Source organism: Giraffa tippelskirchi, chromosome 6 (genome assembly GCF_054371585.1).
Source record: "Giraffa tippelskirchi isolate mGirTip1 chromosome 6, T2T-mGirTip1v1.2.pri, whole genome shotgun sequence".
NCBI lineage: Eukaryota > Metazoa > Chordata > Mammalia > Artiodactyla > Giraffidae > Giraffa > Giraffa tippelskirchi.
The window spans coordinates 28,242,378-28,256,724 of NC_137280.1; the positions used below are offsets into that span (position 1 = coordinate 28,242,378).

A 14,347-nucleotide genomic window follows, 5' to 3' on the forward strand; every position below is an offset into this window, starting at 1 on the left:
GCAACTTCCCATACAATTCTCTACCTCTGCTCCAAGTACGATTTCAGCAAATGCACAACATGGCAGTGATTCTATGCATAACCCCCAAACAATGCGAGCAAAACACTGAAATATAAATGATTTCAAAGAACAATAAGATTCTTTCCTTTAAAAAGTCTACTTATTAAAAAGTTTAATTTCCTAAATTAGAGGTAAAGAGACTAAACTGTGGCCCAACTTTGTCCTCCCAAGCTTTTACTAGTCTATTCAGTTTAACTTCCATCAACCAACATTCATTTGTGTCATGCCCAGGAGTTAATCAACAAGGTCCAGCTCCCTCCTACCATCACCATAAATTTGACTTCAGGTCTTGGGAAACAAGACTCAAACAACTCAAAGATTAAGATGTCAGTGTAGCAGACCAACAGCATTCAGACTATAATTATTTATTGGAACCATTACTTATCCAGCAGTTAATATGTATCACACTTCCTTGTCCTATTTACACAAATCCTAATATAATCCTAACAACCCCATTAGGTATATCCACTATTTGGGAAGAATGGGGCCACAAAGGGTAAGTAAACAGCCCAAAGCAACAGTAATGAAAGGCAGATGAAGGTCTTAAATCAGGGCCTTAATTTCAACTACAAAAGATGCCTCACCCTCAATTCTAGTATCAACAGAATCCTTAAACTAATCGCATGACCTTGGGCCAGTCATTTCTCAGCCCTGGGCCTCAGTTTCGTTAACAGTAAAACGACCTGCCTCAGTGAGCTTAGGAAGGTTTTCCAGCTTTTACTGTCCTGTGAATTTCACAGTGGATTACTCTCCATTCCCGATTCTGTGTAAATGTTAAAACTAAAGTGTTTCAAGCAGGGGAGTATTCTAGTACAGGGATCTCTAACCTTCAGGATCTAATGCCTGATGATCTGAGGCAGAGTTGATATAAAAATAATGTGAAAAATAAATGTAATACATTGATTTATTCAGAAACTATCCCCACCCCTCCCCACCCCCACTGGGGTCTGTGGAAAAATTGTCTTCCATGAAACCCATCCTTGGTGCCAAAAAGGTTAGGGATAGCTGTTCTAGTACTTTCTCCGTACTGTTTAGGGTGCTAGGGTGCAGTCTTTGTTTGCTGCTTTATTTTCAAATATTGAATCCGTAAGGCTAAGCCCAGCACAATGCTAACGCTAAATATTCTCTTTCTGTTCGGTGTCACCTTTTCCAAAACCAGAGTGTGAGGAGGCTTGGTCCCATAACAGACCTTTACCCAATCTTCTACGCCCCGCTCAGGGCTTGCTTCCCAGGTAGCCAGCAGAAGGCCTAAAGAAAACCCTAGAAATAAAGCCACAGGAAGAAGTTCTCCTTCCCAGAGTTCAAGCAAGGCTCTGGGACACCTGCAACACCTCAGGTGAGGACTGGGCTAGCTCCCCAGCCCAACCAGCCGAAGTTCAGGCTCGGGCCTCACCCCTCACAGGTGGCGCTACCTGGGGATCCTGGGACCTTGAAACCTGGGCCCTTAAAACCCTGTCCAACCCCTTGCCCTGGCAGGCCTCTCAGTTTCTGGGTCCTAGGACCCCAGTGGCCCACACCCAGACCTCCCGGGTTCTAACTGGGTTTCTGAGGGCACGCGCCGGCCTCCGAACTCACCTGGAGTCTCTGCGGAAACACACGTGGCCCACGGCCGCCCTCTCGCCTCACCGCGTGTCTCACGCCTGGCGGAGATAGAAGCAGAGGCGACGGTCCTTTAGGGCCGCAAATCAAGCAGCCTCCGCTATGTCTCCTGCCGCCGGGCCAGCGAGTCCCACCGCTGGAAGCCCCTAACTTCACATTTTAACAGTTTTCGGTTTTCCAGTTATTTGCTGTTTATCCCACTGTTGTATATATTGTGTCTTGAGGTGAGGTTGAAGCGCAGTAGATAACTTACTACTATAGTTCATCATGTCTAGAATGAGCGGAATGATTTTATTCAAGGAACTATATCTGGGTAACTGTATCTTCAAGAGTACCTGTTTTAAAAGTGAAGGTTGTGTCCTTACGCCTGAGACTAATAATGTGATAATGGAAGTTAGTAGGCAGTGAGTGTATTTTGCAGGTTGGAGCAATGTAAATAATTTGGGGCCAGATTGTAGACTGAGACAGCTTTAAATACGACAACAAATTAGTTGATGCTCCTTTCAATAAGAGGTAAAGCCGATGTCCCTTACGCTTAAATCTGGGCAGGCTTGCTATTGACTTATAAACAATAGAACGAGGCAGAAAGGATGCTGCGTGATTTGTGGGGCTAGAATATAGAAGATAATATAGCTTCTACTTTGTTGACGGACCGTTTGTGCTTGGAACACCTGGTTGCCACGTTAGAGGTCAGTACCCCGACCTGTCAAGTCGGAGCAGCCTTGTGTGGGTGCTCGCCCGGCTGCGCTCACGATAGGCAGCAGTTAGCATCAGCTTTCACCCTTCTTCCCCCTCAGCCTGTTCCCCTGCCTGAGGGAACGGGATGCAGTTAAAGAGAACAGAGAATGATGTTGCTCAGGAGACTCCTGCCTGAGAGAATGGGGCGCAGTTACAGAGACAGGGTTCCTCGGTAAATTCCAGCCTGAGATAGCGAGGTGCAGTTACAGAGAATAATGTTCCTCAGGAGAATGCCCCATCTGAGGAAGAGGATTGCTGTTACAGAGAAAGGGGCCCCTGCAGAATCCAGACTGAGGAGGCAGAATCCAGTCACAGAGAGCGACGTTTCTCAGGAGAATACTGCCTGAGGTAGTGGGGAGCAGTTAGAGAACGTGGTACTGGGGAGATTCATGTCTGAAGTCACCCAGACGCCTTACAGAGAAGTGAAATGTCTTGAACTTAGAAAAAAATACTAATATTTTGCATAGCATTAGTAACTGGGACAAGATATAAGGACAGGAAAGAAAGTAGTAAAACTCATTATTCATAGAAAACCTAATGTGCGATAAAGATGTCTAAGTTTATTGTTTAAAAACCTATACAGTGTCAAGGAGAAAAAAAAATTAAAGATAATCAATGGTGGGATATGCCATGTTTTTGGATTGGAAAACTAAGTTCAATTTAAAAAGTTAGTTACCCTAAATTGAATTACCTATTTAATGAAATTCCAATCAAAATTCCACTTGGCAATCTTTTGGAGAGTAGGGGAGTTGATTCTGAAATGTCTAAAAGAATGTAAATAACAAATGTAAATTCTTTCCTTTAGCAAAAAAGAGAGCAGAGGACTGATAACAAATGGTAAGTGGCTCATTGATTTAATGATGGAAATTTGAGGATATACTTATCTAAAGATGTTTTATTGTATGTGCATGAGGAAGCATTAGTTTTGGGATTCAGAATATGATGAAAGTACAGACTTTTTGAAGGAGCCAATATTTGTAAGCCCAGTTGAGAATGATGACTAGAATATTTAATATTTAATATAAGCTTCAGGTTAAATTTTCTAAATTTGCTTTAGTCACTATAATGATATTCAGCTCTAATTCACCCAGTCATGCTGATAGCTTAAATATTCCATTTTAACTAAGAACTGGAGTTTTAGAATAAGGCATAAACCAGTAAGTATCTCTGAGTAGCTTTGGGGGAATAAAAGGAGTACTCATTTATACACCAGGTAAATCTTCCTTGTTAAAAATGTGACATTATGCAGTTGAAGGAACGGTTTTAATATTTTGCAGTATGTATTTGTAAAATAACCTTATAAACCATAAATTTCAAGTAGTCCACCTTTAAGGAAGTAAAAGTTTTTATTATCACTGTACTATTGTTAAGAAAATATGTTGAAAAGGTGAGAAATGTATGTGACATTTGAAATTGATAAAAACCAAGTCTGATTATAGTGTGGATTTTCTATGACAATTTCTAAGAATTTCCACATTAGTAATTACTATAGTTTCACATCAAGAAAATGCATTATTTCTCTTGTATCTTCTAATTAACTGTAAAGTTATATGTCAAATAAGTATATTATTAAACAAAACTCCTACATTCAAATGTGTGCATCAAAGTAACCTCATTTATATTTCCGTGTGAAACATGAACAAATGAGCTAATGAGACACATTCTCTTAAGTAATACCTTCATTTCAAAATTATTCTTCCAAAAAAAAATTAAATGTGTGAATTACAAAATGTAGAGGCTTTGTAGTAAGATGAAATTTGTCTCATTTCTTTGTCATTAGCTTTAACCTCTTTTCAGTTTCAAGTGAGTTAATCTCTTCAAGTCTATTGCTCCACTGGGAAATTTTATGAATAATAAAACATATCAAAGGGACTGTTGAGAGGAACATATCAGATAATATATATGGTGGAACTGTATTTTTAATATATCACCTATTTTGTTTTTCTTTTATTGCTTCTTTTTTCTTTCATCCATTCAAGTACTTTGTATTCACTTTAAAACTTCTAGGAAAGGTAGAAATAGAAATAGAAAATATTCTGAAATGCTGAGACTTTTCTGGTCTCAAATAAGAATAACAAGAAGAAAAGATATCAAAATTATCCCTATCTTCTGAAAAACCTGGGGGACATGTCAATAAAAGAACTAAATTAAGTTTTTGCCCCATCAGTGCCTGCAATGACAAAACAAATCATATTGCTTTCACACTGAGCTTGTAAAATGAGCTCCATGCTCATCATATATATAAGGCACTTAGCATTGGGCCTCTGAAGAGATAAGAGCAAATATTTGACCCATTTCATCACAAATATCTTCTCACAAAATGAATTTGTAGAGTCTCAAAAAGAAAAGCATTAGATTTTACAGTAGCTTATACATCTAATATGTAATTGTCCTGATGAATTGTTTGAATGCTATTTGTAACTGTCATGTATTTGGATACCTACAGTCTTTGCTGAAGAATATATCAAGTTCAAAATGTATGTTGCAATAAGGGAGTGAGGAAGTACAGTTTTCAGAAAGGAAAACACTTTAAAAATCTCTCAATAAAAGAGGTTGCTCCTAAGGCATTAAGTATCAAAAATTCTAAAGAATGTACGTCATTTCAATTGGGAAAATAAAATTCTAGTGGGCGGATCCTATCCTGTCCTCTGACACACATCACTGACTTTTTCGGGAACACATCCATGCTGACACCAGAAGTGTTACGTTTTTCCTGATAGGTCTTGACATGCACTGAATATTAGATTTGGTAAGCAGAATATGTTTATGTGAATATTAAGTAACTATATATACACAGTTTTAAATAGGAGAAACATTGCATTATACTACAGATATTAATACTGTTATATTTTAAAAGAAAATAGTTTGAACTTTTCCTCAAGTTTGAGTAACTACATTATGAATTTAAAATGAAAAAGACTTAAAATTTAATATAAAACACTCATGAAAGCTAAATATATTAAGCTGTTTGTTACTTGTATCAAAAGAAAATCAACATATTATAGTTAGCCTTGTTGTTTAGGGACATGCAAAATATTATTTTGATAGAGTTCTTTTTATTTGTTTCTCTAAAAGTTATCAGATACTGTTTCAGAAGCTAAGTCAATGTTTTCTATTGACTATAATCTGTTAGCTATGTATTATCTCTGTACCTTGGATTGTAGTATCCAACTACTTACAATAATTGACTGAAATCTTTGGACAGCTATCAGAATATCTGATATTCACCACTATGAAACTCATGTTAATACAATGGTAAAGATAAATAATTAGATCTCTTTCACAATGTGGTCTGTTTCCACTGTGTCATTAACAACACTTCTCTCTTGTTAAGAGAGAACTCATTGTTTAAGTAATGGAATGAAATTTGAGATACTTTTGCATTTTCTAAGGAAATTAATTGATTTTTGATGCAGATTTGTGGTAACAAAGAGATGCATTTCATATGTACAGTTTAAATATGAAATGTTTCCAGGCATACTTCCCTTATTCCAAGATGTGAAATTATACTACACATGAGGTGTGTTTCTCTCTATTAAATTGGAAATTTCTAGGAGGGCATAGATTATACCTAGAATGTAATACAAAAAATATTTACAGGATTATCAATATACCTTTACTATCTAATCAGTTATGATTTTCAGGAGAAACAAAAAGATTTTCTCTTTCTAAAAAAGTTGGCAAAATCTCTCAGGAACATTCACAGTCTATTTAAAAATGTGTGATACTCAAACATAAAAGACAAATTTGCTGAAACCTATAATTCAGTTCAGTTCAGTCGCTCAGTCATGTCCAACTCATTCTGACCCCATGGACTGCAGCACGCCAGGCCTCCCTGTCCATCACCAATTCCTGTAATAGATTTGCGTTAATTTTAAAGGTGATTAAAGTGATCTTTAGTTTGTATATTTTTATTTTATTTCTTTGCTTTCAATTTTTTTGCATATTTCTTTATTTCTATAAATCACAGAGGTAATATATATTAACTTCTACCTGGGGTTGAAGGAGGAAAAAATATATTTGATATAAAATTACTTATCCACAGCTTCCTTTTTTAATGACACCTTCATTGAGAAATAATTCACATAACACACATCCCTTTAAAAGGTCTTTCCTCACAGCTCAGTTGATTAAGAATCCACCTGCAATGCAGGAGACCCTGGTTTGATTCCTGGGTTGGGAAGATACCCTGGAGAAGGGATAGGCTACTCACTCCACTATTCTTGGGCTTCCCTTGTGGCTCAGCTGGTAAAGAATTTCCCTGCAAGGCGGGAAACCTGGGTTGGGAAGATCCCTTGGAGGAGGGCATGGCAACCCACTCCAGTATTCTTGCCTGGAGAATCCCCATGGACAGAAGGACCCTGGCAGGCTACAGTCCATGGGGTCTCAAAGAGTGACTAAGCACAGCACATTGTCCACTTTAATGCCTTCTTTATAGAATGGCTATGGAAAACTTTGCCCACTTCAAAATTGGGTTATTTGCATTTTTATTGTGGAGTTATAAGAACTTCTTATATAATCTAAGACACAAGTGCTTATACTTTGGGGGTCATATCTTGTGTCTAACCCAAAGTCTATGATATTTACTTCCATTTTCCTCTAAGAGTTTTGTTGTTTTAGTCTTACAGTTAGGTCTATAATTCATTTTGTTTTAATTTTGTGTACAGTATAGTGTGAGGTAATAATCAAACTTCATTTTTTGGAATATGGCTATCCAGTTGTCCTAACGCCGTTTTGAAAAGACTATTCTTTCCTCATTTAACTGTCTTGTCACCCTTCTTGAATTGATCATAAGTGTAAAGGTTTATCTCTGAAATGATTTTTATCTTCTGTCATTGGTTAGAGTGTTCCATACATATCTGTCAAGTCTAATTGCTACATAATATTGCTCAAGTATTCTATTTCCGTATTCATTTTTTTGCCTAATTGGTCTATCCATTGTTGAAAATGGGATATTGTGGTCACCAACTATTGTCAAATCATCCATTTTTCCCTTCACTTCTGTCAGTTTTTGCTTCCTTTAGTTTTGGCCTCGTTTCTTAGGTGCATGTACATTTCTAATTGTTAAGTCTGATGCAATGGCCCTTTTTTATTATAAAATGTCCTTTTACTGTAGTAACATTTTTGTCTTAAGGTCCATTTTGTCTGATATTAGTACAGCCATTCTAGGTCTCATTTTGTTACTGTTTGCATAGCATTTATTTTTCTATTCTATTTGCCTTAGTTGTCTCTTGTAGATGGCATATAGCATATAGTTGTATCATATTTTTAATCATTCTGCCAATCTTTACCTTTTGAAGTGTTTAATCCATTTATGTTTAATGTAATTATTGAGAAATTAGTCTTTGTCTGCCACTTTTATGCTTCTTTTCCATATTGCTTACATCATCCCTCTAGTCTACCATTACTGCTTTCTTTTGTGATAGACATGTTTTTTAAAGTACCATTCTAATTACTTTTTTAAATTTTACTTTATATTTTGAGGGCTTTTTTAGTGCTTTTTGCAGTATAAGATAACATATCAACTTAACTTAATTAGGATTAATACAATTTATTTTCTGTATTATATAAAAGATGTTCTTCAATAAAGTTTCCTTTTCTCTACTCTCCTTTTCACTATTATTGTCATACAAATACATATTCATACATTATACACTTATCAACAGTTTTATAATTATTGCTTTATGCAGTTGTGTTTTTAAATTCAGATGGGAAAATAAAGAAATATCAAACAAAAATACATTTATACTGTATTTTGTATTAAGTATATAATGAGCTTTAGTGACACTTTCTACTTGATTGTGTGGATCTGAGGTACGTTCTAATGTCATTTTTTTTCAACCTGAAAGACTTCCTTTAATATTCCTGTGAGATAATACTGCTCATGACAAATTGTCTCAGTTTTTATTTAGCTAGGAATGTATTTACCTAGGAAGGTATTTTCCCCATTATTTGTTCAAATATTCTTTCTATCCCTCTCTCTCTTCTCCTTCTAAGATGCCTGTTATGATTTAGATTTATATTTGATTATGTGTTATAGATCTCTGAGATGCTATTTATTCATTTCTCTTTCTGGTTCTCAGACTGTATAATCTCAATTGATCTATCTTTTAGTTGATTAATTCTGTCTTCTGCCAACTTAAGTCTGCTGGTAAGCCTCTCTAGTGAATTTTTCATTTCAGTTGTATTTTTCAACTCCAGAATTTCTATTTTGATTCTTTTTAATATTTCTCTTTACTGCTACTTTCTATTTGATAAGAGATCATTCTCATACTCCTCTTTATTTCTTTAGGTATAATTTTCTTTACCCCTTAAGTATTTGTATAATACCTGACAAAGTCCCTGGTTAGTACTTCAATTAAATGGGCTTTATCAGATATGGTTCTGTTGACTTTTTCCCCCCTGTTTATGTACTATATTTTACTATTTCTTTGAATATTTTGTAACTTTTTTTGAAAAATAGACAAAATCATTTGACCATAATATTCTTCTCTGGAAATCAGACTCTTTTTCCCACTGTGTGTGTTGTAACTATTTGATGTAGTGTTTACTACTTGTTTGATTAGTTTACTTAGTCCGTATCCCCTATTGTATACGGCCACTGAAATCTGCTCAGTTAGTTCAGCACCTGACAAATGATTAGATGGTGTTTTTTTGTTTTTTTTTTTTCTAAATGCCTTGAACCAATATATCTTTGACATTTCCTGAGAGGCTCTGTTTGTTTGCTGGGGCACACAAGCAAGGGTTCTGCAATTTACAACTTTGCCTCCACCTTCGCTTCCTGCTCAGAGAGGGCTATAAGTCAGTTTCATGTTTTCTCAGATCCTGGACATGAACATAGCCCTGCAAATGTATGTAGTCTTTTAAGTGAATTAAGTCTTTACTGTGGATATGTTATATGTTTTTAAAGCCTTTGATGGATATCTCATTCCCTCGGTGAGATGTTTTTTGGTCAAACTCTTGTCTGTACTAACTGGTATCACTTCTTACAGCAGCTGTTATGTTAAAACAATTGCTGCTTTTTTTTTCCCCCCTTTGACAAATGCCCTGGGGATTGGGCTCTTCCCACTGAGAAGTTCTGGGTCAGGTAAAAGCTTAAGCAGTGACAGTTGTCCAGGGATGGAACTTTCTGATGAACTTCAAACCTGATCTGCCTTTTTCAGTATCTGTTAGGTAGCTAGTCCTGTGGTAGTGGAGCTGCTAGTTTTCAAGGCTATTACACATCTGAAAAGGGAGGGGAGACAGAAACAACAAAGTCCATTACAAAGTTATTAAACCATTTTCCTTGAATAAACATTCCTTGTATTGCTGCAAGCTTTTGATTAATTTTGGAATGCTGAAAAAATTTTTTTTTTCAGTGTCTGGCTGCTTTTATGAGAAGAAAATTTCCATAAGCACCATTTATTCATGATTTTGGGCTTATTCTTTATGCATTTAAAATTACCACATTGGATTGTTACCTCCCTGTAATAGAGACAAGTTTTTAACTAACTTACTAGCAATGCATATAATTTTATACCTTCTGTTAGTAATATAAAATAATTAAAACAATAGCAGTTACATTGGGAGAGTTGTACGTTAACATTTTGTAATAATAACCAGTGATATAATTGAAATATAATAAAACCTATGGTAAAATTTCTACCACTTGCAAATGACTGGAATCTTCTTAAGTAAGTCATATATCTTTTGCCTGTATCTGAAAATGTGGGAGATTAAGGCAATAGGCAGAACCATGATTTTAAAGACATTTAGAACTATAATTAAGTAGGGAACCACATTGCATTTGAATCTTGGGAGACATTCACAGAATAAAATTTCGGAAATCTAATTTGTTCTAATATTATTATTTTGACCTATGAATTAGCTGATTTATTAAAAATGTTGTATGTCTCATAAGTGGTGATGAAATAATGAAGCGCTTGGTTGCTGTTTTGAACTGGGATCTTCAAGAAATGTGCTGTACACATGCTTAAAAATAGTGACAAAGCATAGTGTGTCTACTTCATATGTACCATATTATAAAGATAATAATTTGGAAAATAATTTAGATTAAAATTAATTCTAATTTGTTTTAATGTTTGGAATTCCTATTGTTTATGTATCTCCATGTTGAGAAAATGAATTGTTAAGCATAATATTTTTAATGTGGTACAATATTTAAAATATTCTTAAATTGTTTAAAAAGTAGGGAGTTTGAGGAAAGTCTCTGTAGCTTACTCTTAATTATGCTGTGAATCTAATACTTCTCTTTAAAAAATGCCTTAATATAAAAATTTTAACACTCTGAAAAAAATAAAATAAATGTAACTGCAATTGCTGAAAATGTGAGCTTAACTGACCTCGTTAGAAAAAAAGGAACAAGTTATTCATATTGTGTATTAAGGTATACTCGGTGAAAATGGTAAAATCTTAGACAGTGGAGCTAAAGGACAGTGAGTGTTTGGCTTGGAAATATTTGAAATTTAAGGTCCCATTTAATATTAGGTAAGATAATCTTTTGGACAGTTTACCTTGGAGACCTGCTGAGACCTTTCACCATCTAACAGTTTCTTATGACTCCCCTTAAGTATTTGTTATTTACTGAAACAGGGAATACACTAGAAATAATATAGTTGAATTGTGATTTTTTTTCTATTTTTTAAATCAAATTACAATAAGGTAAAATATTTATACTAGCAGGCTAGCAAACCTTTTCAACAGTGAAAATCTAGTGGTAGATACATTGATTTTGGTCTGAAGATGTTCGTTTGAAAGAGCATTTTCAAAATGAATTTGACTGCCTTTATATGTCATATGTGAATCCTCTCATTACCCAATGCGCTTTACTGTTGCCCAGTTGCATTATTTTCCTAGGCTTTAAAGTATTTGATGTGGAAATTCCATGGACAGAGGAGTCTGGTAGGCTACAGTCCATGGGGCTGCAGAAGAGTCAGACATGACTTAGCAACTGAAAAATAACAACACTTACCATAAGTATAAGTAAGTCTTTATGGGTCTTGTTGCTAGAAAACCAGGACTAATCTATGACAATTGTATTGAAGAAAGAAAGCAATAATTTAAAAAACAGTTTATAGGAAGTGTGAGCCAGTGACCCACCAGGAAACAGGGTTATTCTTTTATCTATGTATGCAGAAACAGAATAATTGAGGTGTGGGTTTAGCTTAAAGATGTAAAAGAACTTAATCGATAAGCATAAACACTTTTGCTAAATCAACAAATAACTACATATTAGGCCCTATGCTATGCCCTGTTCTTAGGTACTAGGGTTACAAGAAGAAAGTAAAACATGCAGGAATAGCGGTTTCCTGGCCTGGTGTCAGAGAGCAGCAAAAGATGATTAGACGTAATTATATTCCTGAGAATTCCTTTCTGACATCCTCACCCAATCCTCCTGCAACAAGTAATGGAGATCAGATAAAAATTCCAAAATTTAGATTCTGCTTATCACTGAAATGGAGGGTTTAGAACAGTATTTAAATTTAATATATTAAAAACAAAGAGAGATATACTGTTAAGGACCTGACCTGGTGGTTATTAAGGTGAGTATAACAAGTTCTAACACTGAAGGGAATGTGGTTGTTTTAAGAGAACTATAGAAAAAGAGAGGAACAAATATACTGTAGGAAGCTGGAGAAGAAAATCAGCTCACAGTAAACAGATTTTATAGGGAATTTCAAGTCAACTTAAGTATTTTTGGTTTTAATGCTGAAACTCATGAGAAATTGTTGACAATTTAAACTTTAAGGTGGCACAAACAAATGTGCATTTTTTTTAAGTACCCATTTTATACACAGAGTTTGGACTTAAAGGAAGAGAGGGTGTATATAGATGGTAGAGTTGAGGGACGGTGGTAGAGATAGGATTAAACACATCAGTCCTTTACGGTCAAATGCTCTACCTGTGAGCTATATAACCCCCCAAATATCAGTCATTTGATGAAATAAATATAGAAAAAAATGCAGACAATACATTTGATGAAGTAAATGTAGAAAAAAGCATGCAGAGAATGCATTCAATGTTTTTTTAGATAGATGAGTATTATGGATTGAATATGACAGATAAGGAGCATGCAAATGTCAAATGGAAACTGCCAAATATCACAGAGTTTAATGGTGTTTTACTAGAACAAAAACCACTAGTTGAGTAACTTATACCATCATAGCAAAAATAAATTGACTTCCAATTAACAGAGAAAATAGCCCTATTTAACATGGTCACAACTGGTATTAAAAATAAATAAAATAGAAATTATATAACCTCAGGAAAATGTAAAAATAGTAGCCTTGCAGGGGGGCTACCAGCTAGAAATTAAGCTAACAAGATTTTTTTCTTTTAATACTGTTTACAAGAGTGCTTGCTAAGTTACTTCAGTTGTGACTGACTCTTTGCCACCCTATGGACTGTAGCCTGCCAGGCTCCTCTGTCCATGGGATTCTCCAGGCAAGAATACTGGAGTGGGTTTCCATGCCCTCCTCAAGGGGAATCTTCCTGACCCAGAGGTACAACCTGCATCTCTCTTACGTCTCCTGCATTGGCTGCTGGGTTCTTTACCACTGCACCACCTGAGAAGCCCTTATAGAAAAGTAATGAAGAAAACTAGAGTATTTCAGTATCCACTGTGTTCAAAATGTGATTGAGAATTAACAATGACTTAGGTGTGCTTATTATCTTATGGAACTTGCATTATTTATAAGTGTATAAATGGATAGCCTTTTTTAATAACCAGTCACTAATTTCTGTGATTATCAGTGGCCTTATGATAATGATAGTGTACTTATGATACATGTGATAATGGAGAGACAGAAAAAGTAAAAATTACAAATTATGCCATCAGTTCAGTTCAGTTCAGTCGCACAGTCATGCCCAACTCTTTGCAACCCCATAAACCGCAGCACTCCAGGCCTCCCTGTCCATCACCAACTCCCAGAGTTTACCCAAACTCATGTCCATTGAGTTGGTGATGCCATCTAACCATCTCATCCTCTGTCGTCCCCTTCTCCTCCTGCCCCCAATCTTTCCCAGCATCAGGGTCTTTTCAAATGAGTCAGCTCTTCGCATCAGGTGGCCAAAGTATTGGAGTTTCAGCTTCAACATCAGACCTTCCAGTGAACACCCAGGACTGATCTCCTTTAGAATGGACTGGTTGGATCTCCTTGCAATCCAAGGGACTCTCAAGAGTCTTCTCCAACACCACAGTTCAAAAGCATCAATTCTTCTGTGCTCAGGTTTCTTTATATTCCAACTCTCACATCCATACATGACTACTGGAAAAACAATAACCTTGACTAGACAGACCTTTGTTGACAAAGTAATGTCTCTGCTTTTTTAATAGGCTGTCTAGGTTGGTCGTAACTTTCCTTCCAAGGAGTAAGTGTCTTTTAATTTCATGGCTGCAAACACCATCTGCAGTGATTTTTGAGCCCCCAAAAATAAAGTCAGCCACTGTTTCCACTGTTTCCCCATCTATTTGCCACGAAGTGGTGGGACCGGATGCTATGATCTTAGTTTTCTGAATGTTGAGCTTTAAGCCAAATTTTTCACTCTTGTCTTTCACTTTCATCAAGAGGCTCTTTAGTTCTTCTTCACTTTCTGCCGTAAGGGTGGTGTCATCTACATATCTGAGGTTATTGATATTTCTCCCAGCAATCTTGATTCCAGCTTGTGCTTCATCCAGCCCAGCGTTTCTCATGATGTACTCTGCATACAAGTTAAATAAGTAGGGTGACAATATACAGCCTTGACGTACTCCTTTTCCTATTTGGAACCAGTCTGTTGTTCCATGTCCAGTTCTAACTGTTGGTTCCTGACCTGAATACAGGTTTCTCAAGAGGCAGGTCAGATGGTCTGTTATTCCCATCTCTTTCAGAATTTTCCACAGTATATTGCAATCCACACAGTCAAAGGCTTTGGCATAATCAATAAAGCTGAAATAGATGTTTTTCTGGAA

At 35.9% G+C, this 14,347-nt stretch overlaps 1 protein-coding gene across 4 annotated transcripts in view; it reads right to left on the reverse strand.

Annotated features, from left to right (window-relative positions):
- CSMD3 (CUB and Sushi multiple domains 3) overlaps nucleotides 1–14,347 on the reverse strand; it is a 1,311,921-nt gene that overhangs the window by 1,111,400 nt on the left and 186,174 nt on the right. The window contains exon 4 of one of the 4 annotated variants that reach the window (XM_081504393.1): nucleotides 1,636–1,700. The exons of the other annotated variants lie outside the window; for them this stretch is intronic. Coding sequence (XP_081360519.1) covers nucleotides 1,636–1,700 — 65 coding nt within the window. The remainder of the gene's footprint in view (nucleotides 1–1,635; nucleotides 1,701–14,347) is intronic. 4 annotated transcript variants of the gene reach the window in all.